At 50.2% G+C, this 25,874-nt stretch overlaps 2 protein-coding genes across 3 annotated transcripts; both read left to right on the plus strand.

Moving 5' to 3' along the window:
- The first annotated feature begins 7 nt into the window (after positions 1–7).
- Mad2l1bp (MAD2L1 binding protein) lies at positions 8–4,624 on the plus strand. The gene is made up of 3 exons (XM_042266117.2): positions 8–138; positions 549–817; positions 3,737–4,624. Exons 1-3 carry the CDS (start codon positions 84–86, stop codon positions 4,247–4,249), a joined length of 837 nt encoding a protein of 278 aa, XP_042122051.1. The 5' UTR covers positions 8–83; the 3' UTR covers positions 4,250–4,624.
- A 4,470-nt stretch (positions 4,625–9,094) lies between these two features.
- On the plus strand, positions 9,095–25,735 carry Rsph9 (radial spoke head component 9). Of its 2 annotated transcripts, none has more exons than XM_042266115.2 (5): positions 9,095–9,380; positions 13,984–14,149; positions 18,736–18,889; positions 20,374–20,520; positions 25,520–25,735. In XM_042266115.2, exons 1-5 carry the CDS (start codon positions 9,154–9,156, stop codon positions 25,678–25,680), a joined length of 855 nt encoding a protein of 284 aa, XP_042122049.1. In that variant the 5' UTR covers positions 9,095–9,153; the 3' UTR covers positions 25,681–25,735. The 2 variants fall into 2 exon arrangements, with proteins under 2 accessions (XP_042122049.1, XP_006985022.1); XM_006984960.4 differs by having other exon boundaries at positions 9,096–9,380; positions 18,760–18,889.
- Positions 25,736–25,874: the final 139 nt, after the last annotated feature.

Below are 25,874 nucleotides of genomic sequence, written 5' to 3' on the forward strand. Positions count from 1 at the left end.
GAGCCGGAAGTGCAGCTTAAACTTCCCTTGATGCTCCGCGCGGCGTCTATTTTAACCGCAGGGCGACTGAGCAGGCAGGAACTATGGCTGCGCCCGGGCCAGAGGTTCCCTCTGAGCTGTCTCCTGCGGCCGCCCCCGGTAAGGCGCGGGATCCAGAACTTGGGGGCCTGTTTCCTCCCTGCTGCTACCTCCCCGGAGGCCTTTAGCGGCTGGCGCTTTCTCCGCCGTTCCTCCCCGTCTCCTTGGTTCCCCGCGTCCCGGCCGAGCTGGCTCTGTGGGTCACTTCCTCGCTTTGGGTGGAGTAGCTTCTCCTGTCGAGCCCTTTTGGGTGTGCTGGCCCTCACTCCACACTTCATAGTGAAGCCTTAGTCTCTGCCTCCGAAAGCCCCCTCCTGTCCCGATGTCACTTTAGTCGCCCCCAGCCAGCATCGTCTCCTGTCACTGTCCAGGGTTTATGGGGGTGTCTGCCGATGTGAACCCTGGGAACTAGGAGACTGGTGTTGATTTTGATCCCCCCTCTTCCCTCTACTCTTTCATTCACGGACTAGATTTGGATTGGTATGAGAAGTCGGAAGAAACTCATGCTCCCCAGGTAGATCCTGAGATCGTCATCACGTCAGCCCAGGAACCTTCCAATTCTTCGGAGCCCTTTTGCCCAAGAGACTTGGTGCCGGTGGTGTTCCCTGGGCCTGTGAGCCAGGAAGGCTGCTGTCAGTTTACGTGTGAACTTCTAAAGCACGTCATGTACCAACGCCAACAGCTCCCTCTGCCCTATGAACAGCTTAAGCACTTCTACCGAAAATCTTCTTCTCCCCAGGTGGGCAACGGCGGGCAACGGGCTTTGGAAGGAAATTGGTGGGAAGGCTTCGTGGCTCTTAGATGGTGGCCAAGTAGCAAAGTGAGCTAAGAAATCCTCAGCTTCTGTGGAAGCCTAGGCCTTTGCAAAGGCTTCCTTTCCTCATTTTCTCCCCACTTGGGTCTTGGTGGTCTTTCCTTTTCTCTTGTTCTGTTTCTGAGACTCTTCCTATTATGTGTTGTATGAGGACATCGTGAATTTGCCCTCTAAATTTTTAATTTTTTTTAAATTTATTTATTTATTTTTGTTTTTTTGAGACAGAGTTTCTCTGTGTAGCTTTGTGCCTTTCCTGGAACTCACTTGGTAGCCCAGGCTGGCCCTGCAATTTTTTATTTTTAGGAAACAGGATTTCACTATGTAAATCAGGCCAGAGAACTGCCTGCCTTAACTTCCACACCACACCTGGCCTTCCCTTACAAATGTTTTCATTTCTTTCTTCTTTTTAGATTTATTTATTATGTATACAGTTGGCACCAGATTTTTGTTTTGTTTTGTTTTTTGTTTGTTTTTCGAGACAGGGTTTCTCTGTATAGTTTTACACCTTTCCTGAAACTTACTCTGTAGCCCAGGCTGGCCTCGAACTCACAGATACCTGCCGGGCTCTGCCTCCCAAGTGTTGGGATTAAAGGCATGTGCCACCACCGCCCAACTAGTTGGCACCAGATCTTATTATAGATGGTTGTGAGCCACCATGTGGTTGCTGGAATTGAACTCAGGACCTCTGGAAGAGCAGTCAGTGCTCCTAACCTCTGAGCCATCTCTCCAGCCCAGAGCTTGTGAGTGTCAATGCTGCTCCCACTTCAGCATGGGTCCTGGGGTTATAGCCACTCTGTCCTTCAGGACCGTATGGTTCTCTTGTTTTGTTTGTTTTTGTTTTTTAAGGGCCCCTCCCACTCTCCCTCTTGCTGCTTGCAGGGTCTTTCTCCCAGAATGCCTTTCCTCTTTGTTTCTTTTGACTTTTGGTGTTTGCTGTTTATGTTGGAACTTTTTATTCTGTCTGGTAAATATTTCATGATAAACCAGTGTCTGATGCCTGGGCCTTATAAGCTGATAACACTAAGGAGAACTTGGTGATCTTTTGGAAAACTCACTGAACATAGTATAGGAGGGCCAGGTATGGAGCCCTAATCCCAGCACCTAGCAGAGGCAGGTGGATCTCTGAGTTTGAGGCTAGCCTGGTCTTCATAAGCAGTTTCAGGCTAGCCAGGGTACATAGTGAGAGTCTGTCTTTTTTTTTTTTTTTTTTTAAGATTTATTTATCATATATAGTGTTCTGTCCGCAGGTATCCCTGCAGGCCAGAAGAGGGCACTAGGTCTCATTACAGATGGCTGTGAGCCACCATGTGGTTGCTGGGAATTGAACTCAGGACCTCTGGAAGAGCAGCCAGTGCTCTTAACCTCTGAGCTATCTCTCCAGCCCAAGCTTGTCTTAAAAAATGATAAAAAGAAAAGAAAAGAAAAAAGACAAACTGCCAAATATAGAATTACAAGTTCTCCCCAGAGATTTTCCTCCCACAGGTTCCTGTTCAGGTTCACCCCCATGCTTTCTGCCATGCCTGCCTTGTCTAGGGTTCATGCCTGCCCTGTCTAGGGTTCATGCCTGTCCTGTCTAGGGTTCATGCCTGCCCTGTCTAGGGTTCATGCCTGTCCTGTCTAGGGTTCATGCCTGCCCTGTCTAGGGTTCATGCCTGCCCTGTCTAGGGTTCATGCCTGCCCTGTCTAGGGTTCATGCCTGCCCTGTCTAGGGTTCATGCCTGTCCTGTCTGGGGTTCTGCAACATAGACTCGCTTCTTGTTTCCTTTACTAGCAGTTGATAATCAGCTCTCTTGACTCTTAATGCCCCCCCCCCCAATTTGGTGGGGTGGGGACCATCCGTCCACTTTTTATCTTCTGAAGCTTCTTGCCTTTGGCCAAGGTTGTGTATTCTTCAGTTCTTTCTCTACAGGGAGTTCTTTCTAACGCACTCCTTTTTCTCCTTCCCTTACTGAATTTATTTACTCTGTATTTTAGGGGGAAGCATGTATTAATAGCTGTGTGTGTGTGTGTGTGTGTGTGTGTGTGTGGGTGTGTGTGTGTTGCTCTCTGCCTTGAGACAGGGACTCACTGAATCGAAGCTGAACATTTAGCCTAGCTGCCTGGCTGACCATCAAGCTCTCGGGACTTTCTTGTCTCTGCCACACAATGCTGGATGCTGCTTTTTACCTGGGTCTTGGGGATTTGAACCCAGACCCTCATGCTTGCAGAACAAGTGCTTTTCCCCACGGAACTGTCTCTCTGGCTTCAGTAACCATGTGTTCAGTTGGAAGGCCTGCCTACTCTAGAATTATCTTGATTAAACCAAGTAGTCCTCATTCACTCCTACACTCCCTGTACAACAAAAATTGCTACCTTTGTCTGTGCCACAAAGTCTTTTACTATTTGTTTTCTAAATTTTTTATTGCTCTGTGTGTGTGTGTGTGTGTCTGTGTGTGTGTCTGTGTGTGTGTCTGTGTGTGTCTGTGTGTGTCTGTGTGTCTGTGTGTCTGTGTGTGTCTGTGTATACCACAATGGAGGTCAAAGGGAGTCATTCTTTCCCGTCTTTACTTGGATCCTGGGGATTGAACTCAGGCTGCCAGGCTTGTGCAGCAAGCCCCTTTGGTTGCTGAGCCATCTCACACACATACACACACCCCCGACTATTTCCTTGCTTATGTTGTGATGCCCTCCAGCTTTCAATACCATCTTTCCTGTTCAAGGCAGAGAATTGTAGTTGGTACGGGGTATACATTTGAACCCAGTATCAGAAATCCTGTTTGTCTACACATCTCCATGGCTTCCTCCAGAGGCCAATTCACTTCATTGTACCCTGTCCTTTTCTCCCACCGTTCTTTGTCCTTACAGTCAGAGGACACCGCAAGGAAGAAACCTCGGATCACCACTGAGGTGAGCAGCAGGAAATGTCAACAGGCTCTGGCAGAACTGGAGAGTGTCCTCAGTCACCTAGAGGACTTCTTTGCCCGAACACTAGTACCACGAGTGTTGATCCTTCTCGGAGGCAATGCCCTCAGCCCCAAGGAGTTCTACGAACTGGACTTGTCCCGGCTGGCCCCCTTCAGCGTGGACCAGAGCCTGAGCACGGCCGCTTGTCTGCGTCGTCTCTTCCGAGCCATCTTCATGGCCGATGCCTTTAGCGAGCTGCAGGCTCCTCCGCTCATGGGTACCATTGTCATGGTACAGGGGCACCGTGACTGTGGAGAAGATTGGTTTCGACCCAAGCTCAACTACCGAGTGCCCAGCCGGGGCCACAAACTCACTGTGACGCTGTCCTGTGGCAGACCTTCCATCCCAGCCGTGGCCTCTGAGGATTACATTTGGTTCCAGGCACCCGTGACACTTAAAGGTTTCCATGAGTGACTGAATGAGGACAGTGGCTGAATTCTCCCCTCTGCTGCCAAGGCACCCATCTCTTGTTTGGAATTGAAGCTGCTTCCTGGTGAGGGAGGAGGGCTCTGTCCTGGCAGTATGCCTCCTCTCCCCAGACTGCCTGGTGACTGATGGTATGTGGCCAAGACTGTGATAATCATCAAGCAAAGTCCCCGAATCAACGATTGACTCCCAGAGGCCTCTGGGCCCGGTAGTTCTGTTTGAGATTAGAAAGCATGGAGATGGCCCTTCTCTATTTTATGTGTGACTTCAGAACTGTTGTTACCAGGGTCATAATGTGGGTGTGACTCATGAATTTAAATACAAAATGAATGGAGTTGTATTAAATTTTCCCAACACTTTTAACTTAGACTGTTTGGCTTGAGGCTCAGGGGTTTTTGTTGTTGTTTTGTTTTTGATTTTGAGAAAGTCTTCTGTATCCTAGGTTGGCTGTGAATGTGCTGGGTGTAGGAGAGGACAACTGTGGCCGTCTAATTCTCCTTCCCTACCTCCCAAATGTTGGGATTCTGGGCGTGTGCTGCCACACCATACCAGGGTCACTTGGTGCTGGGGTTGGAAACCAGGGCTTCATTCATGGCAGGCAGATGCTCTGTCAACTGAGCTACATTCCTGGCACTAAAGGTGCAGCCAGGTTAGCCTCATGCTTGTGATCTTCATCCTCTTCAGAATGTACCTGCCGGTGTGCATCTCTGCAATCGCAAGCGATTGTTTTTGTCTGGGCTTTTCTACTTCAGGGGCCCACGGTTTTTACCTGTGACTTTTTCCCTCTTTATCAGTCCTGGTCTGTGGAGTTTAAGTGACTTGGTTAAGGTTCTAGGAGGGAGTTGATAACAGAGCTTGGCCTAGAGTTCCTGTCCATTAACTTCTAACCAACTTTCTTTCTTGGCACATACTGTCTGATCTTTGACCCTTAAATTCTGTATGCTCAAAGCAATGGTCACTTTTACTGGAGGCAAAATCCTGGTAAGGAACTTGGCTTGGCAGGCCACTCACTGAGAGCCCAAGGATGTAGGGAACCGTCTGGCCTGGGCCTGGTCTGTGGTGGACTCTAAACATGTGCTGCAGGAGTGTGCAGAGGATCCCCACAAAGATGGTTCCAGCTCAGAGAGCAGGAACCACAGCCCTATTTAAAAACTGGTCCCTGGAGCCAAGTGTCAGCTTGTGCTGGTGGTCAACTGGGACCAGAGGATGTTGTAGTATTCAGGCTGATGAAGTCACCTGTGGATGAGGTTAGTGTGTGCCATGTGCATGTGCCCAGCACCGGGAGCTGAGTGGGGTGAGGCCCTGCAACCTCTCTCCAGCTGTTCTGAAGTCTCAGTGGTTCGGGTAAACCGGATCAATTCTGCTCTTCAGATGTGAGGAACAAATTTCAGAGGAGGGGGACAGAGAGAGTAGGCTGAAAACAGAAAGCCAAGAGGCTTTTCCCAGAGCCAGGCAGAACTGTGGGCTCAGGCTCCCCAGACTGCCCCAGAATTCTGAGGGGTTTTCTCCCTGTGTCCCTGTCCTTCTGGAGCTTCTGTCCAGCCTGTCTCTACAGCTTGACGGCTGCTGCCTTTGCCCTGGGCAAAAATGGCCCTTCCCTCACTCCTGGCAGCAAGTCAGGACAGAAACCCACCCTGCTGAGGGAGATGCATGTGCCAAGTTGTTAGGGAGATGTGGGCGAAGCGCTTGAGACACAGTAACACATATACTAAGCTTTATTTTTGTTTCTTTAAAAAAAGCTGTTTTTGAAACAGTTTCATGTTACTTGAACTTGATATATGGCATAGAACTTGAGCTCCTGACCTCCTGCCTCTGCCTACTAAGGTTATAGGCTACCAGGCCAAGTTTTTACTTTGTTTCTTTTTAAATGTTTTGGAAGATGAAAGTCTAGTTTTGGGGAGCCTGTGGCAAGCCTCCCCCCCCCCACTTTTTGATTATATTCATCCCAAACTCCCCCTTCTGCTTTCCCCAAATAGATAACATGACCTCTCCCACCTTCATGTCCTAAGTATGTGAATTCCACATAGGCATGATGGCATTTCAATTCTACAGACTTCCGGTATGCCCCTCTGCAATGCCCACAGTGGAGGCCATTCCCACAATCTTGTTCATGCATCTGCCCCAGGCTCCTTGTGTCTGTATACTATGTTCAGCACTTACACACAGGGCTGGGTGGGGGTAGTGCACGCCTTTAATCCCAGCACTTGAAAGGCAGAGACAGGCAGATCTCTGTGAGTTCAAGGCCTGCCTGGCCCACAAAATAAGTTCTAGGATAGCCAGGACTACATAAAGGAAACCTGTCTCAAAAAACCAAAAAGGAAAAAAGGTACTTATACACATTATTTAATGTTAACTTACATGTATGTGTTACTATGTTAAACCTGAGAATTGTGAGGAGAAAAACCAAGTCCAGGATTGTCTGGTTAAAGCAAGCTGTATTTTGGGATATGCTGGGACTGGCAAGTCTGGCTGCCTTTCCCTAAATCAGGATTTTAGAGAGCAGCCCTTATGGGCCTCTTGAAGCCCTTTTTCTAGGAGAGATAACATGTTCACAGGGCGAGAGAGTCGGCTCTTATCCATTGTTAGAAACGGGAGGAACAAGGGTAAGGGTATATACATCATGTGCATGGGGTCACACGCTTAGTGTAGATCAAAAACATGGTTTGCAGATTACATCAGATCTAAGAAACAGGAACTTAATTACAAGTAGAAATTTTAATTTGCAAATATTTAACCCAGGACAAACAGGAACTTATTCTTTATTATAAATAGAAATAGAAACCTTAACTTGCAAGGATTTAACCCAGGACAAACAAACTTATTCTTGACTGTCTTCACTGCAAACAGAACCCTTAACCTGGAAGGTCTATTTTTCCTGTTTTGGTCTCACACTAACTTGCAAGGCAGATTGTTTCTGTTTTGGTCTCACAACTGCTCCATTATGGATGAGGTTTGGGGAGATGCGTTCACCTATGTGGTGAAGCATGGATGCAAACCTGTTCACCGACCTGCAGCTGCTTTCCCTGAGCTGGGACGTTAGTGTGGTTTTTCTCTGGAACAGCCAGGGTTGTTCCTGCTCCAAATGAGCGCATTACAAAGCTTTGAGACTCCCCCTTCCTTGATTCCGGTTTCTGAGGTAAATCCAGAACCGGTGAAAACAAGGTGTTTGAGCTGTATCCTATGTGGAAATCACCTGATGTGTATGTATCCCAGCAGCCAGACTGTTGGTTCTTTTGTGGTTTTTTTTTGGATAGTATTTCTTTACAGAAGAATTGTGCTATATTGCCAAAGTAGGGCAGGAAATGGTGGAGCGGCTCTGACAAGAGCTGGGAATGGGGAGCCTGAGAGCAGAGAAGTTGTGAATGGGGGGGACAGAGAGCAGGGATATTGTGATTGTGAATGGGGGGGCCAGAGAGCTGGGAAGTTGTGAATGGGGGCGGACAGAGAGCAGGGATATTGTGAATGGGAGGGGCAGAGAGCTGGGAAGTTGTGAAGGGGGGAGCCAGAGAGCAGGGAAATTGTGAATGGGGGGGGCAGAGCAGGGAAGTTGTGAATGGGGTACCAGAGAGCAGGGAAGTTGTGAATGGGGTACCAGAGAGCAGGGAAGTTGTGAATGGGGGACCAGAGAGCAGGGAAGTTGTGAATGGGGGACCAGAGAGCAGGGAAGTTGTGAATGGGGGACCAGAGAGCAGGGAAGTTGTGAATGGGGGCCATAAATTGTTTTGAAATGAAAGACCTATCTGCCAGGTCAGCTGTCCTCAAGTGCTCATTTAAAAAGCCATGATGAACAATGCTCAGGCAATCAAAACAAAGCAATTAGCTGAGTGATTTAGACATGTTTCTCTATGGGCTTGGCGTGGAGGCCCAGGGCATTTTGAGTTCATGAGTCTTCCCTGAAGGAATCCAGAAATAAAAAGCTCAGTCACTACAAACCAAGCCTAACTTCCCTGAAACAAGCTTTCAGAGGAACCTGTTGATTTTGTCTGGGGACTCCAGAGTGGAAGTTAAACAGCAGTGGATTAGCCTGGGGAACGCAGAGCCCCACCAATAGTGGGGTGCTGGTGCTGGTCTTCCATCCGAGTCTAAACAGTTGTGGGCCAAGGTCATGTACATGTAGGCTGTAGCTGATATGCACGTGTAGTGGCTTCTGTTTTTGAGACATTATCTCCTTTGAGCCTGGGCTGGCTCCAAGCTTGTTAGGTAGACCAGGCTGGCCTAGAACTCAGAGATCTGCCTGTTTCTGCTTCCTGAGTGCTGGTATTAAAACTGTGGGCCACCACCCCTGGAAAATGTCACCTTTCCATACCATCCTTTTCCAAGGAGTGGTCCTATATCTTACTTCATTGTCTAGTTTTTTCTCACACTAGTCCAGGGAATAAAAGCTCTCAGGTGAAAACTGGAAAGGACAGAGTGGATAGAGCGTACTTGGTGAAACCTGACTTCGGGTGAGCTTAGAGGGTGTCAGAAACTCCTGCTTCTGGAGCAAGGAGGTGTCAGATTTTTTTCATAAAATTCTCAGGCCAAGAAGTGATATGCCCGGGCTGATTAATACAACTAATGCCGTTGGCGGGGATTTGTATTGATTTTTTTCCCAAGTCCCTGTCGGGCATAGGTGGAGCATAGGACTTAATGTGGAGCGTGTGTATGGAGCTGGTCTGGCACTTCCTATGGCGAAGCCGCGGCGCCAGAAAGATAAAAGACGTCTGGAGCGCGCAGCAGAGGAGGGAAGGGCTAGTGTGTTCCCGGGCTCCAGGAAAGGGCGGGTTTGGAAAGATGGGCGGTCCGGTGGGTGGGATTTTGTTTCCTGCTAGACTGCGAGGGGGCGGGGCTCGGGGTCTCCATGGAGACGGCTTCTACCCGTCGGACTAGCGTGGAGGAGAACTGCTGGCCTGATGGATGCGGACAGCCTCTTGTTGTCGCTGGAGCTGGCGTCGGGCAGTGGGCAGGGCCTCAGCCCGGACCGTCGAGCCTCGCTGCTCACGTCCCTTCTGCTGGTTAAGCGCGATTACCGCTTTGCTCGGGTCCTTTTCTGGGGCCGCATCCTCGGTCTTGTTGCGGATTACTACATCGCACAGGGCCTGAGTGAGGACCAGCTCGCACCACGCAAGACGCTGTACAGGTAAGGCGACCCTGTGGCAGGCGAGGCTGCAGGACAACACCGTAGGGTGGTGGGTGCTGCTATGGATGGGGGAGATGGGTGGGCAGGACCTGCCCTAGAAGCACTGAAAAGTAAGTGGCCTGTGGGCTGGGCCGGAGGAAAAGGACAGTTCAAGAGCTTGGGGACTGTGAGGGTCTTGTGGACCCTGACGGGGTTGGAAAGTGCCTGGGGGTGGGGAAGTTCGAGGGCTGCCATCCTGGAGGAATAAGAGAAACTGGTGTAGATGGATTCGTAATAGCGGGAGAGTTCCTGGAGAAGGCAACTTAGTGTAGAATTCAGGTTCCAGCTGTGGACCGGATTTGGTTTGGAGAAGTCAGACGCTCTGGCGGTTGTGCTGGAGCTGTTTGGAAGTGTCTCCCACGGGGATGCGGGCTCTGCAGCGAGAGGTGCTCTTGGAAGACTCGTGGAAGGGGGGAAGAAGCTCTGGGGGGAAATTCTGCAATGAAAGACTACCATATAGGACCATCCCTGCCTCTTCCTGCGTTCCCCAGGACAATGAGGGAGCTTACCACTGTATAACGCATCCAAGCTGCAGTTATCTGGGGCCTTCATTTACCTATTCATGCCTCAAACCAGCACTGAAGGAGATTCAGAGGTTCGAGGGCAGCCTCCGATTTTATATATAGTTTGAAGCCAGTCTGGGCTACATAAGACCCTGTGTTGGGGCTGGAGAGATAGCACAATGCTTAAGAGCACTGGTTACTCTTCTAGACACCTGGGGTTCAATCCCTAGAACCATCTATACCTCCAGTCCCAGGGGACCCAACACCCTCTTCTGGCCTCTAGGGACACTGCACACATGAGATGCATGTACAGACATGCAAGCAAATCACTCACACACACAAAATAATTAAAAAAAAAAATTAAAGACCCTGTCTCAAAAAGAAAAGCCAGAACTGAGGTGTACATATAGAGATACCAGGAGTCCTGGGCTTCTGGAGAACAGCTAAATAAGCTTGATCAGGGAGCAGCAGTTCTAAACCCATAACCCTCCTGCACTGTGAGTAGAGAAGGCTTTGAGTGTCTGGGAAAGAGACAGGACAAGTCTTGGACAAGTCAAGACTGTGAACTTTGTCCACAGGCCACCAGGGGACACCAAAGGGGTTATAAGCTAGAAGAGCCTGTTCAGACCTGAGTGGGCAGTGGTCTGGAAGTGTGTGTGTGTGTGTGTGTGTGTGTGTGTGTGTGTGTGTGTGTGTGTGTGTGTGAGCATTTAGGGGTCTTTGCAGTGCCTAGAGGTGAGGGTTTGAAGGGAAAGTAGCTGAGGGATGGAGGCAGTCAAAACAATGAAGGAGGGAGGCTATGGCAGCTTGGATGAAGGTAGAGAGTTCACTGTTGGCCCATCCCATGGATGCAGCTAAGTGTCAGCCCTGCTTACTATTGAGAATCCAGGCATCAGGATCCAGCTCAGGTCTGTAATCCCAGCACTCCAGAAACTGAGGCAGAAGTTCAAGGCCAGCCTGGGCCACAGTGAGAGACCCTACCTTAAATAACAAAACCACCCACAAGCAAACAAACCAAACCTAACAAAAGTCAGTGGGAGGGCAGAGTGACTGGCGTGGGGTGTCTGGGCAAAGCGTGATGAGGCACATTAAATACAGATTGGGAATCCACATTTGAGCTAAAGATAAAGAGGGGTGAGACTCGTTTGGCTGTAGTATAAGCCTCTGTTGAGCTCCTTCTCCTATCATATGCTATGCATTGATTTAGGCACCAGGAATTCAGTCTGCCTGGAAAAGCAGGTGTAACAAACTCTTTGTCTTCATGGAGCTTCTGTTACAGTGTATATTTAGGAGCCATATGACAGGGTCAGACTAAACACCCACATCAGTTACATGATGGATGGGTGCCAGGTACAAAGGGAGACAGGGAATGTGGGTGTAGTAGCATTTTCTCTTATTTTTGTTTTCTTGTTTTTTCAAGACAGGGTTTCTCCGCATAGCCCTGGCTGACCTGGAAATTGCTCTGTTGACCAGGCTGGCTTCGAACTCAGAAATCCACCTGCCTTTGCCTCCCGAGTGCTGGGATTAAAGGTGCGAGCCACCACTGCCCAGATCCCTGAAGGTTCCTGAGTTCCTGAGGGATGGGAGCAGAAATCATGGTGCAGTGAGAAAAGAAACATGCGCCCCCACCCCCACCCCCTTCCATACATACACTGTGAGCACAGGGGCTCATGTAGCCTAGGGTGGCCTTGAACTTAGTACATAGTCAAGGATGACCTTGAACTTCAGAGTCTCCATTTTTGCTTCCCAAATGCTTGGGATCACAAGTGTGTTATAGAAACAGACAAGCAAAAACAAACAACAACAAAACACTGTTTTGTGTTTGTTTGTTGTTGTTGTTTTGTGTGGTAGGGAACAAACCCATAATTGAACAAAATTCAGCTTCAAGAGACTCTTCTGGAATGTCACAGTCCAGATGTCTTTAATGTCAGCATCCACACAGCCGGGATCAGCTTACACACTTACAGGGTGACGGCTTTACAGCCGTGTTCAGTAGAGAACAAGCCTCGCACCCGTCCCCGGATCTTGTCCGGGGCTAGTGATGTGTGATTTAATTCCTCATCCAGTCCTGAGCAGTGATAGCAAGCAGTAGTTCCAGGCTGTGTCTCTAAGCTGTGGTGTTAGCCAGCTGAGGGGCATTTAGTGCATTTTAGACTTAGGAACATTTTAAACTTACTATGCTGGGTAGCTGGTTGGAGTTTTGGTTTGTTTGTTTCTTTCCAGACAGGGTTTCTCTGTGTAGCTCTGGCTGTCCTGGAACTCGATTTGTAGATCAGGCTGGCCTTGAGCTTACAGAGATCCACCTGCCTCTGCCTCCTGAGTGCTGGGATAGTTTTACGTCAATTTGACATAAATGGAATCATCTAAGAGGAGGGAACCCCAATTAAGAAAGTGCCTCCCAGGGAAATCCATGCATCCCTCTTTGGGCCCTCCTCATTATCTAGCCTCTCTGGGGCGGTGGGTTGTAGGTTGGCTATCCTAGTCTTTACTCCTACTATCCACTTTGAGGAGGGGGGCATGGAGGCATGGGAACTTGAAGGAGCAGGAGGCGGGTGGAGGTGGGACAGGGCGAGCAATGAAAGAAATGTCTTGATGGGGGGCGCATTTTGGGGTTAGGGAGAAACCTGGTGCAGGGAAAGCCCCAGGAACCCACAAGGACAACCCCAGCTAAGACTCCTAGCAATAGTGCAGAGGGGGCCTGAACTGGCCTTCTCCACATTGGTGGTTACCCTAATTGTCATCAGAGATACTCTGTAACTGATGGAAGCAGATGCAGAGATCCACAGCCAAGCACTGGGCTGAGCTCCGGAAGTCTTGCTGAAGAAAGGGAGCAGGGATTGTAGAACTGGGGGTGGGAGTGGGGTGTGTGTGGGGAGGCAAGGGGAGGAGGGTCATGATAGGGGAACCCACAGGGGCAGCTGACCGGGGCTTATGGGAGCACATGGACTGTAGAAAAACAGTTGGGGGGCCTCCGTAGGACCAACCTAGGCCCTTCGCATGTATGTGACAGTTGTGTAGCTTGGTCTCTTTGTGGGGCTCCTAGTGGTGGGATCAGGACCTGTCCCTGATGCTTAGCTGGCTTTTGGGAACCTGTTGCCCATGCTGGGTTACCTTGCCCAGCCTTGACGCAGGGGGAGGGGTTCAGTCCTATCTCAACTTAATGTGCCATGCTTTGTTCAAGCCCATGGGAAGCCTGCCCCTTTCTGAATGGAGAAGTAGGAAGAGGAGTGGATGGGGAGGGGGTAGATGGGAAGTGGAGGGACTGGGAGGAGAGGAGGGAGAGGAAATTGTGGTCAGTATATAAAATAAATGAAAAAAGTTATTAAAATAATAAAAAAAAAGAAAATGCTTCCATAAAATCAGGCTATAGGTAAACCTGTAGGGCATTTTCTTAATTAGTGATTGATGGGGAGGGCCCAGCCCATTGTGGGTGGCACCATCCCTTGGATGGTGGTTCTGGGTTCTATAAGAAAGCTGAGCTGGGCGGGAGAGATGGCTCAGTGGTTATGGTTGCTCTTCTAGAGTTCAATTCCTGGTAACCACATAGTGGCTCACAACCATCTCTAGTGGGATCTGATGCCCTCTTCTGGCATAAAGGTGTACATGCAGATAGAGCATTCATACATAAACTAAATAAATCTTTATAAAACAAGCTGAGCAAGCCATGATGAGCAGCACCCCTCCACAGCCTCCGTGGCCTCTGTGTCAACTCCTGCTTTCAGGTTCCTGCCCTGTTTGAGTTCCTTCCTGACTTCCTTCAAGGATAAACAGTGAATGAACAGTGAATGAACAGCTACCATTTGGGTGCTGGGTCCTCTGGAAGAGCAGCAAGTGTGTCTAACTGCCATATCTCCAGCCCCCCCAAATAAAATATTTTAAAGCAAGTGAAAAGTACACAAAAGTAAATGTGCATCAAATGTAAGGGTGGATGGTACCAGACGCTTTGAAAGGTTCTGGGATGAAGGTGTTTGCAAAGCTTTTGGCCGCCTGAACCTGCGATGAGGGAAAGTGGTGGGAGTGAGGAGAATCGGAGACCAGGGTGATGTGGATGTTGTTGGCAGCCTGAACTGCACAGAGTGGAGCCTCTTGCCCCCTGCCACAGAGGAGATGGCAACGCAGACCGCTGTGGTGAGTGGCCGCTTCATGGGGGATCCCTCACACGAGTATGAACACACTGAGCTCCAGAAGGTGAACGAGGGTGAGAAGGTCTTCGATGAAGAGGTGGTGGTAAGTGCAGGGGTGTGGGGGTGCCGGAAGGGTCTGAGCAAATGCCCATCAAGTCTGAGGGTCAGCACAACGGGAGAATGTGTGAGCGCCGCAGGCAAAGCCCTCGCCTTCCCAGGCTCACAAGCCAAACCCAGCTAACTCAATACAAGAACAGCGGTCCAGGGCTGGCGAGCTGCTCAGTGGCTGAGAGTCCTGGCTGCTCTCCCAGAGGATCTGGGTTCCGTTCCCAGCATCCATATGGAAGTTTACAACACTAACTCCAGTCCCAAAGGATGCAATGCCTTCTTCTGACCTCTGTGGGCACAAGGCGCACAAGTGGTGTACAGACAGACATATATGCAGGCAAGACACTTAGACACACAAGAAGCTGGCAGATCCCAGCCTGGCAGAAAGAAGAACAAGTCCCACTGTGATTATCTGTTGTCACCACCGTCACTACTGCCTGGGTGTGCACTGAGTCCCTGGGGGCTAGGGGCTTTGCTGCTGCCAATTCTGACAGCGCGGCAAAGGTGGTTCATTACCATCCAGGTGGTGAGGAGGACACTGGAGCTAAGGCTGAGCTGAGGGGCAGGGCAAGAAGAGTGGATATGCAGCTCTCGTAAAGCCTGGCTCCACATGGGGATGGGGGAGGGGTCTGTGCTGCACCTTGAGGATCAGGAATGTGTATACATGCACATTTTGTTTTATTATTATTATTGTTATTATTATTATTATTATTTTGTCTTTTTGAGACAGGGTTTCTCTGTGTAGCCTCAGCTGTCCTGGAACTCGCTCAGTAAAGTAGACCGTACCTGCCTCTGCCTCCCAAGTGCAAATCAACACTGCCCCGCTGATTATTGTTTTTATTATTATTATTATTTTACAGTGTTAGGAATCAAAACTTGGTCTTATACATTCTGGGCAACCACTCTGCCGTTGAAATACATGTATTTATTTCATGTGTGGGGTCGGGCTCTCCCATGGAGGTCAAAGGACAGCATGTGGGAGTCAATTCCTTCCTTCTCCATAGAAGTTCTAAAGTCTGAACTTAGATCATTAGGCTTGATGGCAAGAACATAACCCGCAGCCATCTGGCCAGCCCTTTTGAACTAATCTTAATTTTACTAGATAATACACCACATGGTTCCTGAGTCATAGGCACTAAAAGGGATGTAATAAAGTTTCCTTTGTTCCCTGCCTGCCGGGCAGGGAAACCCTTCTTCTAGGGGACATTATGTAACTGTTTAGCATATGTGTCCCTGTCCAGTCCAGATCCTTCTCCCTCATCAGCAGCCTCACTGCCCTCCAGGAGCTCAAAGGGTACAATCCAAGGCCTAGTCTCCCAAGCCTGCATTTTCCCATGATCCTCGGGGGTCTGACTCCATTATGAAGAGTGGGGTGTTATTTCCAGACACCAGTGCCAAGGAAACCCTTGCTCTGTGTGTGTGTGTGTGTGTGTGTGTGTGTGTGTGTGTGTGTGTGTGTGTGTGTGTGTTGTGTGTTTTCCTTAATAAAATTAAAAGGTGGCAGTGTGGGGCTGGAGAGGTGGCTCAGTTGTTAAAAGCACCTGCTGCTCTTGCAGAGGACCTGCCTCAATTCTAAGCCCCACAGGGTGGCTCATAGCCACCATAGCTCTAATTCCAGAGGGTCTGACGCGACATGCTCTTCTGACTTCTGTGGACACCGGACATGCACATGGTGCACAGACATATGCAGGCAAAATACCTGTATGTGCAAAGCGATAAAACAGAGTAAACTGGAAACCTAGAATGGCGGTGTGGTGTGTCCACAGCCCTGTCCAATGCTCTTTTCATGAAGCCGTGTTTTTCAGAGACCGTCAGCACCCCAACCAGCCACCCTGCTTTCTGTGCCAGCGTGTGAAAGGACCCGTGTTTAAACAGGGTTTGATTAACGGAAAGTAGCTTCCAGGTTTCAGCTTTGACAAACATGTCATGCCAAGTGGCCTTGGACCGACGTCATTTCCAACGTGTGCACTTTATCAAAAGGGCCAGTTCCTAGAAATGCCACTGGGTCGACCAGTGGGGAGCCCACACTCAGCTAAACCAAGCCTGGACTCAAAACCCAGCCTTGCGTTTGGACTCGGGTGACGCCATAAGTCTGTGTTAGGCTGTTGGGCAGTGGCAGGCACACCTCTCGGATGACAAACGCACTTTCCTGACCTCGGTTCTCTTTGTGCATGGCTAGGCTGATGGCATTTACCCCGGCAGGCTTGCTGGAGCCAATAAGGAGGCATTCACAGGCGCTGGGCCGGGAAGTTCTGAATGTTAGCCTCTGCCTCCCCTTGTTGCCCCGCAATCGGTGGCTCCGTGGGTCCCGCTGCCTCTGTCCGCAGGCTTCTGCGGTGAGCACAGCGTGCTCCTTTTCCTTCCTTCTGGCCCTGACTGGACTGCAGTGGACTATCCTCTGTGTAAGGTTTAGTAACCTTATGGGGAAACGCTTGGTGATGGCAAGCCTGAAGAAGGATGCTACCTCAACTGGGACCCCAATCCTACTTTAAGTAGATGCATAAAATATGCATAGATTTGCATAAAGAATAGAAGGAAGTGTATCAGTCTGTTAGTGATTGGGAGGAAGGATAATGAGTAGTTTTAATCCTCTTTGATATGGTTTTCTATATTATCCAAATAATGTACAGTGAGCATAATTTTTTCATATATATAAAATCTTATCTATTATTATTAGTGTGCCTGTCTCTCTGTGTGTATGTGTGTGTCGGTGTGTGTGTGTGTGTGTCTGTGTTGGTGTGTGTGTGTGTGTGTGTATGTCTATGTCAGTATGTGTGTGTCTGTGTCAGTGTGTGTGCACGTCTGTGTGTGTGTGTGTGTGTGTGTGTGTGTGTGTGTGTGTGTGTTTAGGCAAGTATGAGCCATGGTGTGAGTATGGAGGTCAAAGGACAACTTGGGGGAGTCAGCTCTCTCTTTGCACTTTAAAAAAGAAAATGTATTTATTTTATGTGTGTAAGTGCTTTGCCTCAATGTAAGGTCTGTGCACTCTGTGAGCAGACTGTCGGACTCCCTAGGACTGAAGTCATAGATGGTTGTGAGCATCCATGTGGGTGCTGGGAATTGAACCCAGATCTTCCGGAAGAGCAGCCAGTGCTCTCAACCTCTGAGCCATCCCTCCAGCCCCCCCCCCCCTTTTTAGGCAAAGTCTCTGTAGTTTCTGTCGCTGTGTTGTTCACACTAGACTAGCTGTCCCGTGAGCTCCTGGGCCATTCCATCTTTGCCTCCCATCTCACCACAGGAGTGCTGGGGTTACAGATGTGCGCCACTGTACCCAAGTGTCCAGCTTTTTAATGCCGGCTCAGATAATCAGGCTTGCAAATGCTTCACTGAGCCTTCTCTACACACACACACACACACACACACACACACGCACACGCACACGCACACGCACACACATGCACACGCACACACACAACTTGGGAGCAGTCTTGTGTATCTTAAGCTGGTCCCAATTTGCTTGAGTAGTTAAGGATGACTTTGAGCTTCCAGGCCTCCTGCCTTTACTTCCCAAGTCTAGTGCCTGGTCTAAGGGGTACAGGGATGGGGCCCTAAACCTTGTGGAAGTTAGACTAGCATCAGGCATCCTTCCAACTGAACTAACTCCAGCCCCTGCTTTCCTAACGTGTCTTGTTTGAGACAGGATCTCATGTTGTCCACAGTGACCTGAAATTCTTTATGTAGTTAAGGATGGCCTTGAACTCCTGGTCCTTCTGCAAGCTCCACTAACCCTGTGCTAGGGTTACAGGTATTTGCCAACACATCTGGTGTATTGGTGTGGGGAATTTGAGCCCAGAGCATTGCATACCCTAAGCAAGAACTCTACGAACTGAGTTAAACCCTTGGGCCTGCTTTCACTATTTATTTATTTAGTTAGTTCTTTTTTGAGGCAGGATTTCTCTGTGTAGCCCTCGATGCCCTGGAATTCACTCTGTATAGACCAGACTGGCCTAGAACTCAGAGACATGCCTGCCTTTGCCTCCTGAGTGCTGGGATTAAAGGTATGTGCCACCACTGCCTGGCTCCTTCTTATTTATTTATTTATTTATTTTATTTATTTATTTTTTTTGAGACAGGGTTTCTCTGTGTAGCTTTGCGCCTTTCCTGGAACTCGCTTTGGAGATCAGGCTGGCCTTGAACTCACAGAGATCCTCCTGGCTTTGCCTCCCAAGTGCTGGGATTAAAGGCGTGTGCCACCACCGCCCGGCTCCTTTTTATTTTTATTGTTCCATATTTTCAAAGGCAGAATAAAAAGCCTTTAAGCATAATGACTTAATGGCCTGTCTCTGGAAGGGGTCATACAAACTCATCATGGTAGCTACTTAGGGACTGGAATTTCTTGTGGTTTGAATATTTTTATTACCTATATGTAGTACCAACTCAGGAAAGGAAAGGAGAAGAGGACACACACACACACACACACACACACACACACACACACACACACACACACCCTGAGGAAGACAAATAAGACAAATGCTTACTCAGCATAACCCAGGTCTCAGGCCCAACTGGTAGGGAAAGAATTGATCATGCCGAGCTCTGTCCTCGCATCTGAAGTGAGCAGGCGCAATACCCTGGCAGGGTACTCCTCCCCTGTCTTCTCAGGTCCAAATCAAGGAGGAGACCCGCTTGGTGTCTGTTATTGACCAGATTGACAAAGCTGTAGCCATCATCCCCCGAGGCGCTCTCTTCAAGACTCCTTTCGGAGTCACCCACGTCAATCGGACCTTTGAAGGTGAGTTCATGTGCATCCTCTCAGAGCAGGAGGTGCTAAGGTTCTGTTGAACATGTCTGGGGGACCAGGGCATCTGCCCTCGTGGAGAAGAGTGGCTGTGTCCCAGCACCTGGGAGGATGGGTCTCCTGGCCTGCTGCTGTGGGTTAGTGTCCTGACTTCACTCTGCTGCTGTCCACAGTACCCCAACAGAAAGCAGCTTCATGAAGGAGGGGTACAGTCCATCTCAGCAGGAGCCTGAAATAGCTGCTCACATCGCCGTTAAGAGCAGAGAGAAATGAGCACATCTGAGCACACCTACTTGCTTGCTTATGCTGGGCTAGCTTGCTGTATTCTTACACAGTCCAGGGCTCCCTCCCTGCCTAGGGAACGGTACTGCCCACAATGAGCTGAGTCTTTCCACATTAATTAACAATGAAGATAATTCCCCACAGACAAGCCCATTGGCCAACTTGATCTAGATCAGTGGTTCTCAATCTTCCTGATGCCGTGACCCTTTAATACAATTCCTCATGTTGTGGTGATCCCCAATCATAAATTTTTTTTTGTTGCTACTGCATAACTGTAATGTTGCTATGAATCATAATGTAAATATCTGATATGTGAATTCTGTGAAAGGGTCATTTAACCTGCAAAGGTCAACCCACAGGTTGAGAACCTCTTTTTTTTTTTTTTTTATTTCAAGAAAGGGTTTCTCTGTGTAGCTTTGGTGCCTTTTCCTGGATCTCGCTCTGTAGCCCAGGCTGGCCTCGAACCTCTGCCCCCTAAGTGCTGGAATTAAAGGCATGCACCACCACCACCTGGTGAGAATCACTTCTTTAGATAATTCTTCATTAAGACTCTCCCAGGCTGGGCATGGTGGTTCATGCCTTTAATTCCAGCACTCTGAAGGCAGAGGAAGAGACAAGTTTTTACATTTTTTTTCTAGGAATAGAGACAAAAACATGTATTCTTTCTTATTGACTACATACTTTGGCTCAGAGAATACACAAAAACAGAAAATAAGAGGAACTCTTTGTGAGTTCAAAGCCAGCCAGAGCTACATAGTAATACATTGTCTCAAAAATATAAAAAACATAATTAATTAAAAAAACAAACAAACTCTTTCTCCAGGTGATTCTAAGTTGTGCCAAGTTGACAGAACTAGCCAGTACAGTTGACGTGGGTTCTCAGTCACTGGACCCTGAGATGAGGAAGTGCCTATGGTGACCTGGGTTTTCCTGGGTCAGAGTTACCTGCTTCTTGCCACTGGCCCTCCTTGCTCCTTTTTTTGGGGGGTGGAGTGGAGGTCAAGCATGGGCAGAGGGAACCGAGCTCCCTTTTCCGGCTTGGGTTATCTGTCTGGTGTACAGAGGCCTGTGCAGCCATCCCCCTTGGTGGCAGCCATCCCCCTTGGTGGCAGCCATCCCCCTTGGTGGCAGCACCAGGAGAAAGGAGCCTGGGCTTTGGGTTAACTCTTCTCCTGCCTGCCTCCTCCCCCTCCCAGGCCTGCCCTTGTCTGAGATCAGGAAGCTCAGCTCGTACTTCCACTTCAGGGAGGCTGTAGATCTGAAGAACAAGACCTTGCTCGAGAAGGCAGACTTGGACCCCTCTCTGGATTTCATGGACTCCCTGGAGTATGACATCCCCAAAGGTAAGAGGCCATTATCTTCAGGATGTGGGACTGGCCTTCAGGTCAGAGCAGTAGGCCAACCCCTACCTCTCTCCTCTCTTCTTTCCCCAAGGCTGGGACTGAGAACCTGGGCGGGCATTGGTGGCTCACTGTGACCTCTTGAGGGTGGGGCTTCTCCAGAGTCTGGTGTGAGACATTCCACTTGTGTTATCCAGCAGGAGGTGGGAAGCAAAGTAGCTCAGGGTGTCGAGTATTTGAGCAGATTTGTTGTTATTTTTAATGCACTTCTGAACTTTATCCCAAGCAATTTTTAATGTGTTTCGGCTTTTTTGTTTTGTTTTGTTTTTTGTTTTTTTGTATGAGACAGGGTTTCCCTGTATAGCCCTGGCTGTCCTGGAACTCTCTCTGTAAACCAGACTGGCCTGGAACAGAAATCCTCCTGCCTCTGTCTTCTGAGTGCTGGGTTCAAAGGCATGTGCCACCACACCCAGCCAGGTAGTTTTTGTTTTTTTTGCAAGGAGCACACGAGTCTGTTCTCATTGTGTTTCCTAGGAGTATAATATAAAGCCAGCTGTGGTGGGACAGACAAGAAAGCCCAGACACGTGGACTTCAATGCACAGCCCTGTCTCAAATATATCTGTATTCATATATCTATCTCCATGTATATCTTCATCCACATATGTTCATCATTAACTATAGTTTCCATGTTTTACAATAGACCTTTTAAATGTACTTTTCCTATCTACCATCATTCTATTTCCTGTGTCCTTTGAAGATATAACCCCATACTTCCTTTTATCCAACCCATCTCTGGGAACAACTGTTCTCCTCCCCCTCTTCTTCTTTGAGACAAGGTGTCATGATGCAGTAGGAAGATTAGAAGTTTATTGTAATCCTTGGCTACATGGTAAATTCTAGGCCAGCCGGAGCTACCTGAAACCCTGATTTTATTTTTTTTTTTTCAAGATAGGTTTCTCTGTGTAGTTCTGGAACTCACTCTATAGTTCAACCAGGTTGGCCTCGAACTCACAGAAATCTGCCTGTCTCTTGCCTCCTGAGTGCTGAGATTAGCACCACACTCAGCCAAAAACCACAATTAAAAAAAATATATTTCTAGTGGTTAAAAAAAAAAAAAAAAGCCATAGGGATGTTTTGAGGCAGGCCCAGGAGTTCTGGAAAGCTTTGGTGGGAGAAGCTGTGGAAGCTTGAAGGGAGGTCTGTGTGCGCATCATATGCACATCTTATGCACATCATAAGGCAATGTGCACAGGAGACAGAGAAGGGGCATGAGAGCCCTCAGGGTGTCTCAGGCCAGCACAGTGCCAGCGCTGCATGGTGGTCCCGAGCAGCTGGATTCTGCCACATGGGGGCACCAGAGCCAAGTCACCTTGAGTGAGTTCTTAGAGTAATGGATAGGCGGCCTCTGGGACCAGCAGGAAAGTGAACAAGGCAGGATGGATCTCACTTATCAGGCACAACTCCGGCTTCCTTCCAGACTCTCTCTAGCGGAATGAGCTGCTGGGTGGTGGCTCTCCTGCCTGGCAGATGGCAATAGTGATGCCCTGGGCTGCAGAGTAGGAACAAGAACCCTTGGAGGAGTCCCTGGAACACCGTGTCTGGCTAAAGGGGTGGGGTTTGTAGATCCTTAGCCCTTTCTGCCTAGGGAGGAGAACTGTTTTCTGAGTCTGAAGCAAGCATTCAGGACAGCTTGTCACCTCTGAGCAGGTATGGTTGAAGTGGGTCTTGTCCTGGGGCCTCTTGCCCTCTGTGCCCACAGAGACAGGCATGGAGCTCACAGCTTCTCTCTGGACCAGCCTTGGTGAGTGATAAGGAGGAGGGATGTCGCCTGAGGCCAATATCTCGGCAATGAGCTGCCTTATAATGCCCCGGGATGGACAGTTTTGTGGGGATGGGTCCCTGATGGGCTCATCCTCCTGATGGGTGCAGGGCACTGGCTAGGACTTCTCTGACTTTGGTCTTGCACAGGAAGGCAGGCGGGGTAGTGGGTCAGGCAGCCAGATTCCTCAGTGGCATTCTGCCGTTCAACACCCGTTAACCTTCCACTCTGTCAGCGGAGCATGGGGCAGCTGCCAAGCCCTCTGGTGCCCTTGGAATGAGAGAGACAGCTCTCCTGTGTCAGGCAGGTTTGAGGAGAGTGACTGAGACAGGCTGGAAGGTGTCAGGAGCGCAGAGGAGTGGGCAGCAGGGCAGCAGGTGGCAGGGAGTGGGGGTGCAGAGCTGGCAGGAAGGGCTAAACACAGGTTGGGGTCCCAACAGTGAACACTCAGTGGCAATGCCCAGTGTGGACAGCAGGGGGCAGCAAGAGTCTTGTAGCCTGGACAGTGGCCGTTAAATACTGGGGTAGAGAAGGTGATTGGGGTGGAACTCTGCAGTGCAGGGTGAGACAGGGAGCATGAAGAGAATGGGCGCGCGGTAGCAGTCTTATGGGTGAGCGTGCAGATGGCTCTGCCTGCCTAAGTCTTTTGTAAGCTTGGCTGACCGGGGCCTGCTACCCACTGCTTGCTTACATTGGTGGTTGACACCAGGGGCATCTTTTCCTCTGTCCTCCAGCCTCTAGGAGGGTTGACTGTACATCGTGGTAAGGGGGATGGTGGCTTCTTCCATCAGGGGCCCATGGTCATTTTTTATTTCATTTTATGCGTATGGGTATTTTGCTTGCATGTGTGTACCACATGCATGCCCGGTGTCCATCGAAGCCAGAAATGGGCACCGGATTCCTTAGACCTAGAGTTACAGACGGTTGTAAGCCATCACGTGAGTTCTGGGAATCGAACCCAGGTCCTCTGTAAGAGTAGCAGTGCTCTTAACTCCAGTCCTTCCTGGCCATTTCTTAGTGTGATGAAGGTTTTGAGGTAACTGGGCAGCTTGATCGGAGGCTGGCCCCCACACTCCTTGTCACCCTTTCTTCCTGGGTAGCAGGAGAATGTGAAGGCCCGGCTACCTTAGCCTGGGGCTCCACCCTGGGGAGGTGGGTAAGACCCCCGGATCAGGAAACCCAGGAGGACCTCCGGCCAATTGTATAGGGCTCCCTGCTAAGTTCGAGGGCTGATCCTCTCCCCGGCCTCAGAGCACAGATGTTTTGGAGAGCCACCTGAAGCCAGGAAGGCAGGTCTGAGGAGACCTGGGAGAGACCGGGGGCTGTGAATTGTCCCACCAGGGGACTTCCTCCTTCAAAGGGCAACTGTAGCTAGCTGGAACTGTAGCCTAGTTTTTCCATGCTTGCTCTTGAGACAGTGGTGAAGGTGACAGTGCCTGGTCCCTCAGATACATGCTATGTGTCTGCCAACACACATACCGAGAAAGAGAGAGAGAGAGAGAGAGAGAGAGAGAGAGAGAGAGAGAGAGAGAGAGAGAGAGAGAGAGAGAGAGGAGAGGGTGTGTGTGTGTGTTCGTGTTCTGGATGATGAGCTGAGCCAGGAAGGATGAGCGGACAGGAGCATGACAGGAATGTAGGGAAGGCGGGGAGGCTGGCCCCTGGCATGCTGCACCCTGGCATGCTGCAACTCGGCTGGCACCCTTTGGCCTGCTTGGCCCTGTCCTCCTCGGTCCCACATTTCTTTAACTTCCTCAGTTTTCTGGTACCACTGGGCCTGGGCCACTCACCCCAGCTGCTCCCCATCTCCTGGAAGCCAGAGGTGGGCAGACATGCTGGTGTGAGGGCCCCCATGCCACCATGCTGTTGGCTGCACTGACGGGTATCTGGCTGCAGTGGGGGTGGGGTAGAGCCAGGCTGTTTTCTCCCGGCTAGCACTGGCCGAGGGAAGCTGCAGGCCAGCCTCCCTGGGTGGGCAGAGCGATCAGAGTCTGGTCTTGCTTATCTCAAGGAGGCTGTGAAGCTGTGGGCTCCAAGGGCAAGGGGGCACCGGGTCTCTGTGGACGCTCTGGGCCCTGGTAGGGTGACTAAGGCTAGAGAATGGTAAACTCCTGGGCCAGCTGTCAAGGACCAGACACAGTGGACCTGAAACGCTCTGTTCTGTCATAATCCATCCTCTTCTCCCACCAAACAGTTTTCTAGAGACTTGTGACCAAGAAAGCCACCAAGGTTCTCAGGTCCCCAGAGGGACAGCTATCGGTCAGGTGCTGCTCCAGCCAGGGCCTGTTACACGTTCTGATTCCTTCTTGCCGACGGGGCAATGACAAGCCATGGCGTAGCCTCCACCTCATTGTCCCATGCATGGCTGAGTCAGGACCCGGGGCAGCAGACCTCCATGCTTCCAGAAAGCTCTGCTTTTGACCAGGGCAGACAGCTAGCTAGACAGGGGCCAGCTTTTCAGATGCAGGGTGGCCCCCAGAGGGTGGGGATTGAGTGGTGAGGCTGCTGGGTGTGGAGTGACCAGGGTGGGCCATGGTTGGAGGCAGGCTGCGGGGAGAGCTCAAGCGGCGGGAGCCAGCAACGGGGCTGAGCTGGCAACTGATGAAGGCCCCAGAACAGCCCTCAGAGCGTAACTGCTTGGTCCCGCACCAAAACCTTTAAAAGTATTTGCCTTCCTGGCAGGGCTGTGGCTGGTTTGGGGGAGAGGCCTTGGTGCGCAGGGGAATAGAAGCCCCAGATCTACATCCAGAGGCGATTTTCCCAGGCTCCTTCCTCCCACACAGCGGCTCCCTCCCTTGGAGCTGGATCAGGCCCTTCCAGCCAAGTCCTGGCTGCACAGCTCGGCTGGTCTGAGCTGCTGTGTCTCGAGTAGCACCGGGCAGACTCAGCAGCCCATGTCCCCTCCCACCAAGCATGGCTCCACCTCCCAGCAGTTGGGACGACCACTGAGGTGGGAGGCCTGAAATGGCCAGCTCCAGCTTGGGCCCCTGGTTGTCCCATCCATCTCAGAACAGAGGCTCAAGGTCACGGTGATTGACTCCAGTGCGAGGGAAGGAGCCACTCTGTCTGCCGCCCTGCTAAGCCCTAACTTGGCGGGTCACTTCTCCACAAAATGGCCCCGTCAGCCAGCACAGCGGCTTCTTTCTAGAGGCACCTCAGCCCAGGCACCCGTCTGTCCCCTCCAGGGTCTTGGAGCATCCAGATGGAGAGAGGCAACGCGCTGGTGGTGCTCCGCAGCCTGCTCTGGCCAGGCCTCACCTTCTACCATGCTCCCCGCACCAAGAACTATGGCTACATTTACGTGGGCACGGGTGAGAAGAACATGGACCTGCCCTTCATGCTGTAGGAGGGCAGTCTGGATATCTATGTGGAGTCCAAACCCTGTTTTCATAAAGCTCAACCTGGCCTGTTCTGTCATGCTTTTGTCTTTGTGTCCCCATCTAGTGACATGGCTCTGAAAGGACCACTGAGTCAGGAAACCTAATTCTACCCCAAAAGGCAGAGACCAGGAATGTGCTAATGAAGGAGACACCAAGTGTG

This window comes from Peromyscus maniculatus, chromosome 21 (genome assembly GCF_049852395.1).
Source record: "Peromyscus maniculatus bairdii isolate BWxNUB_F1_BW_parent chromosome 21, HU_Pman_BW_mat_3.1, whole genome shotgun sequence".
NCBI lineage: Eukaryota > Metazoa > Chordata > Mammalia > Rodentia > Cricetidae > Peromyscus > Peromyscus maniculatus.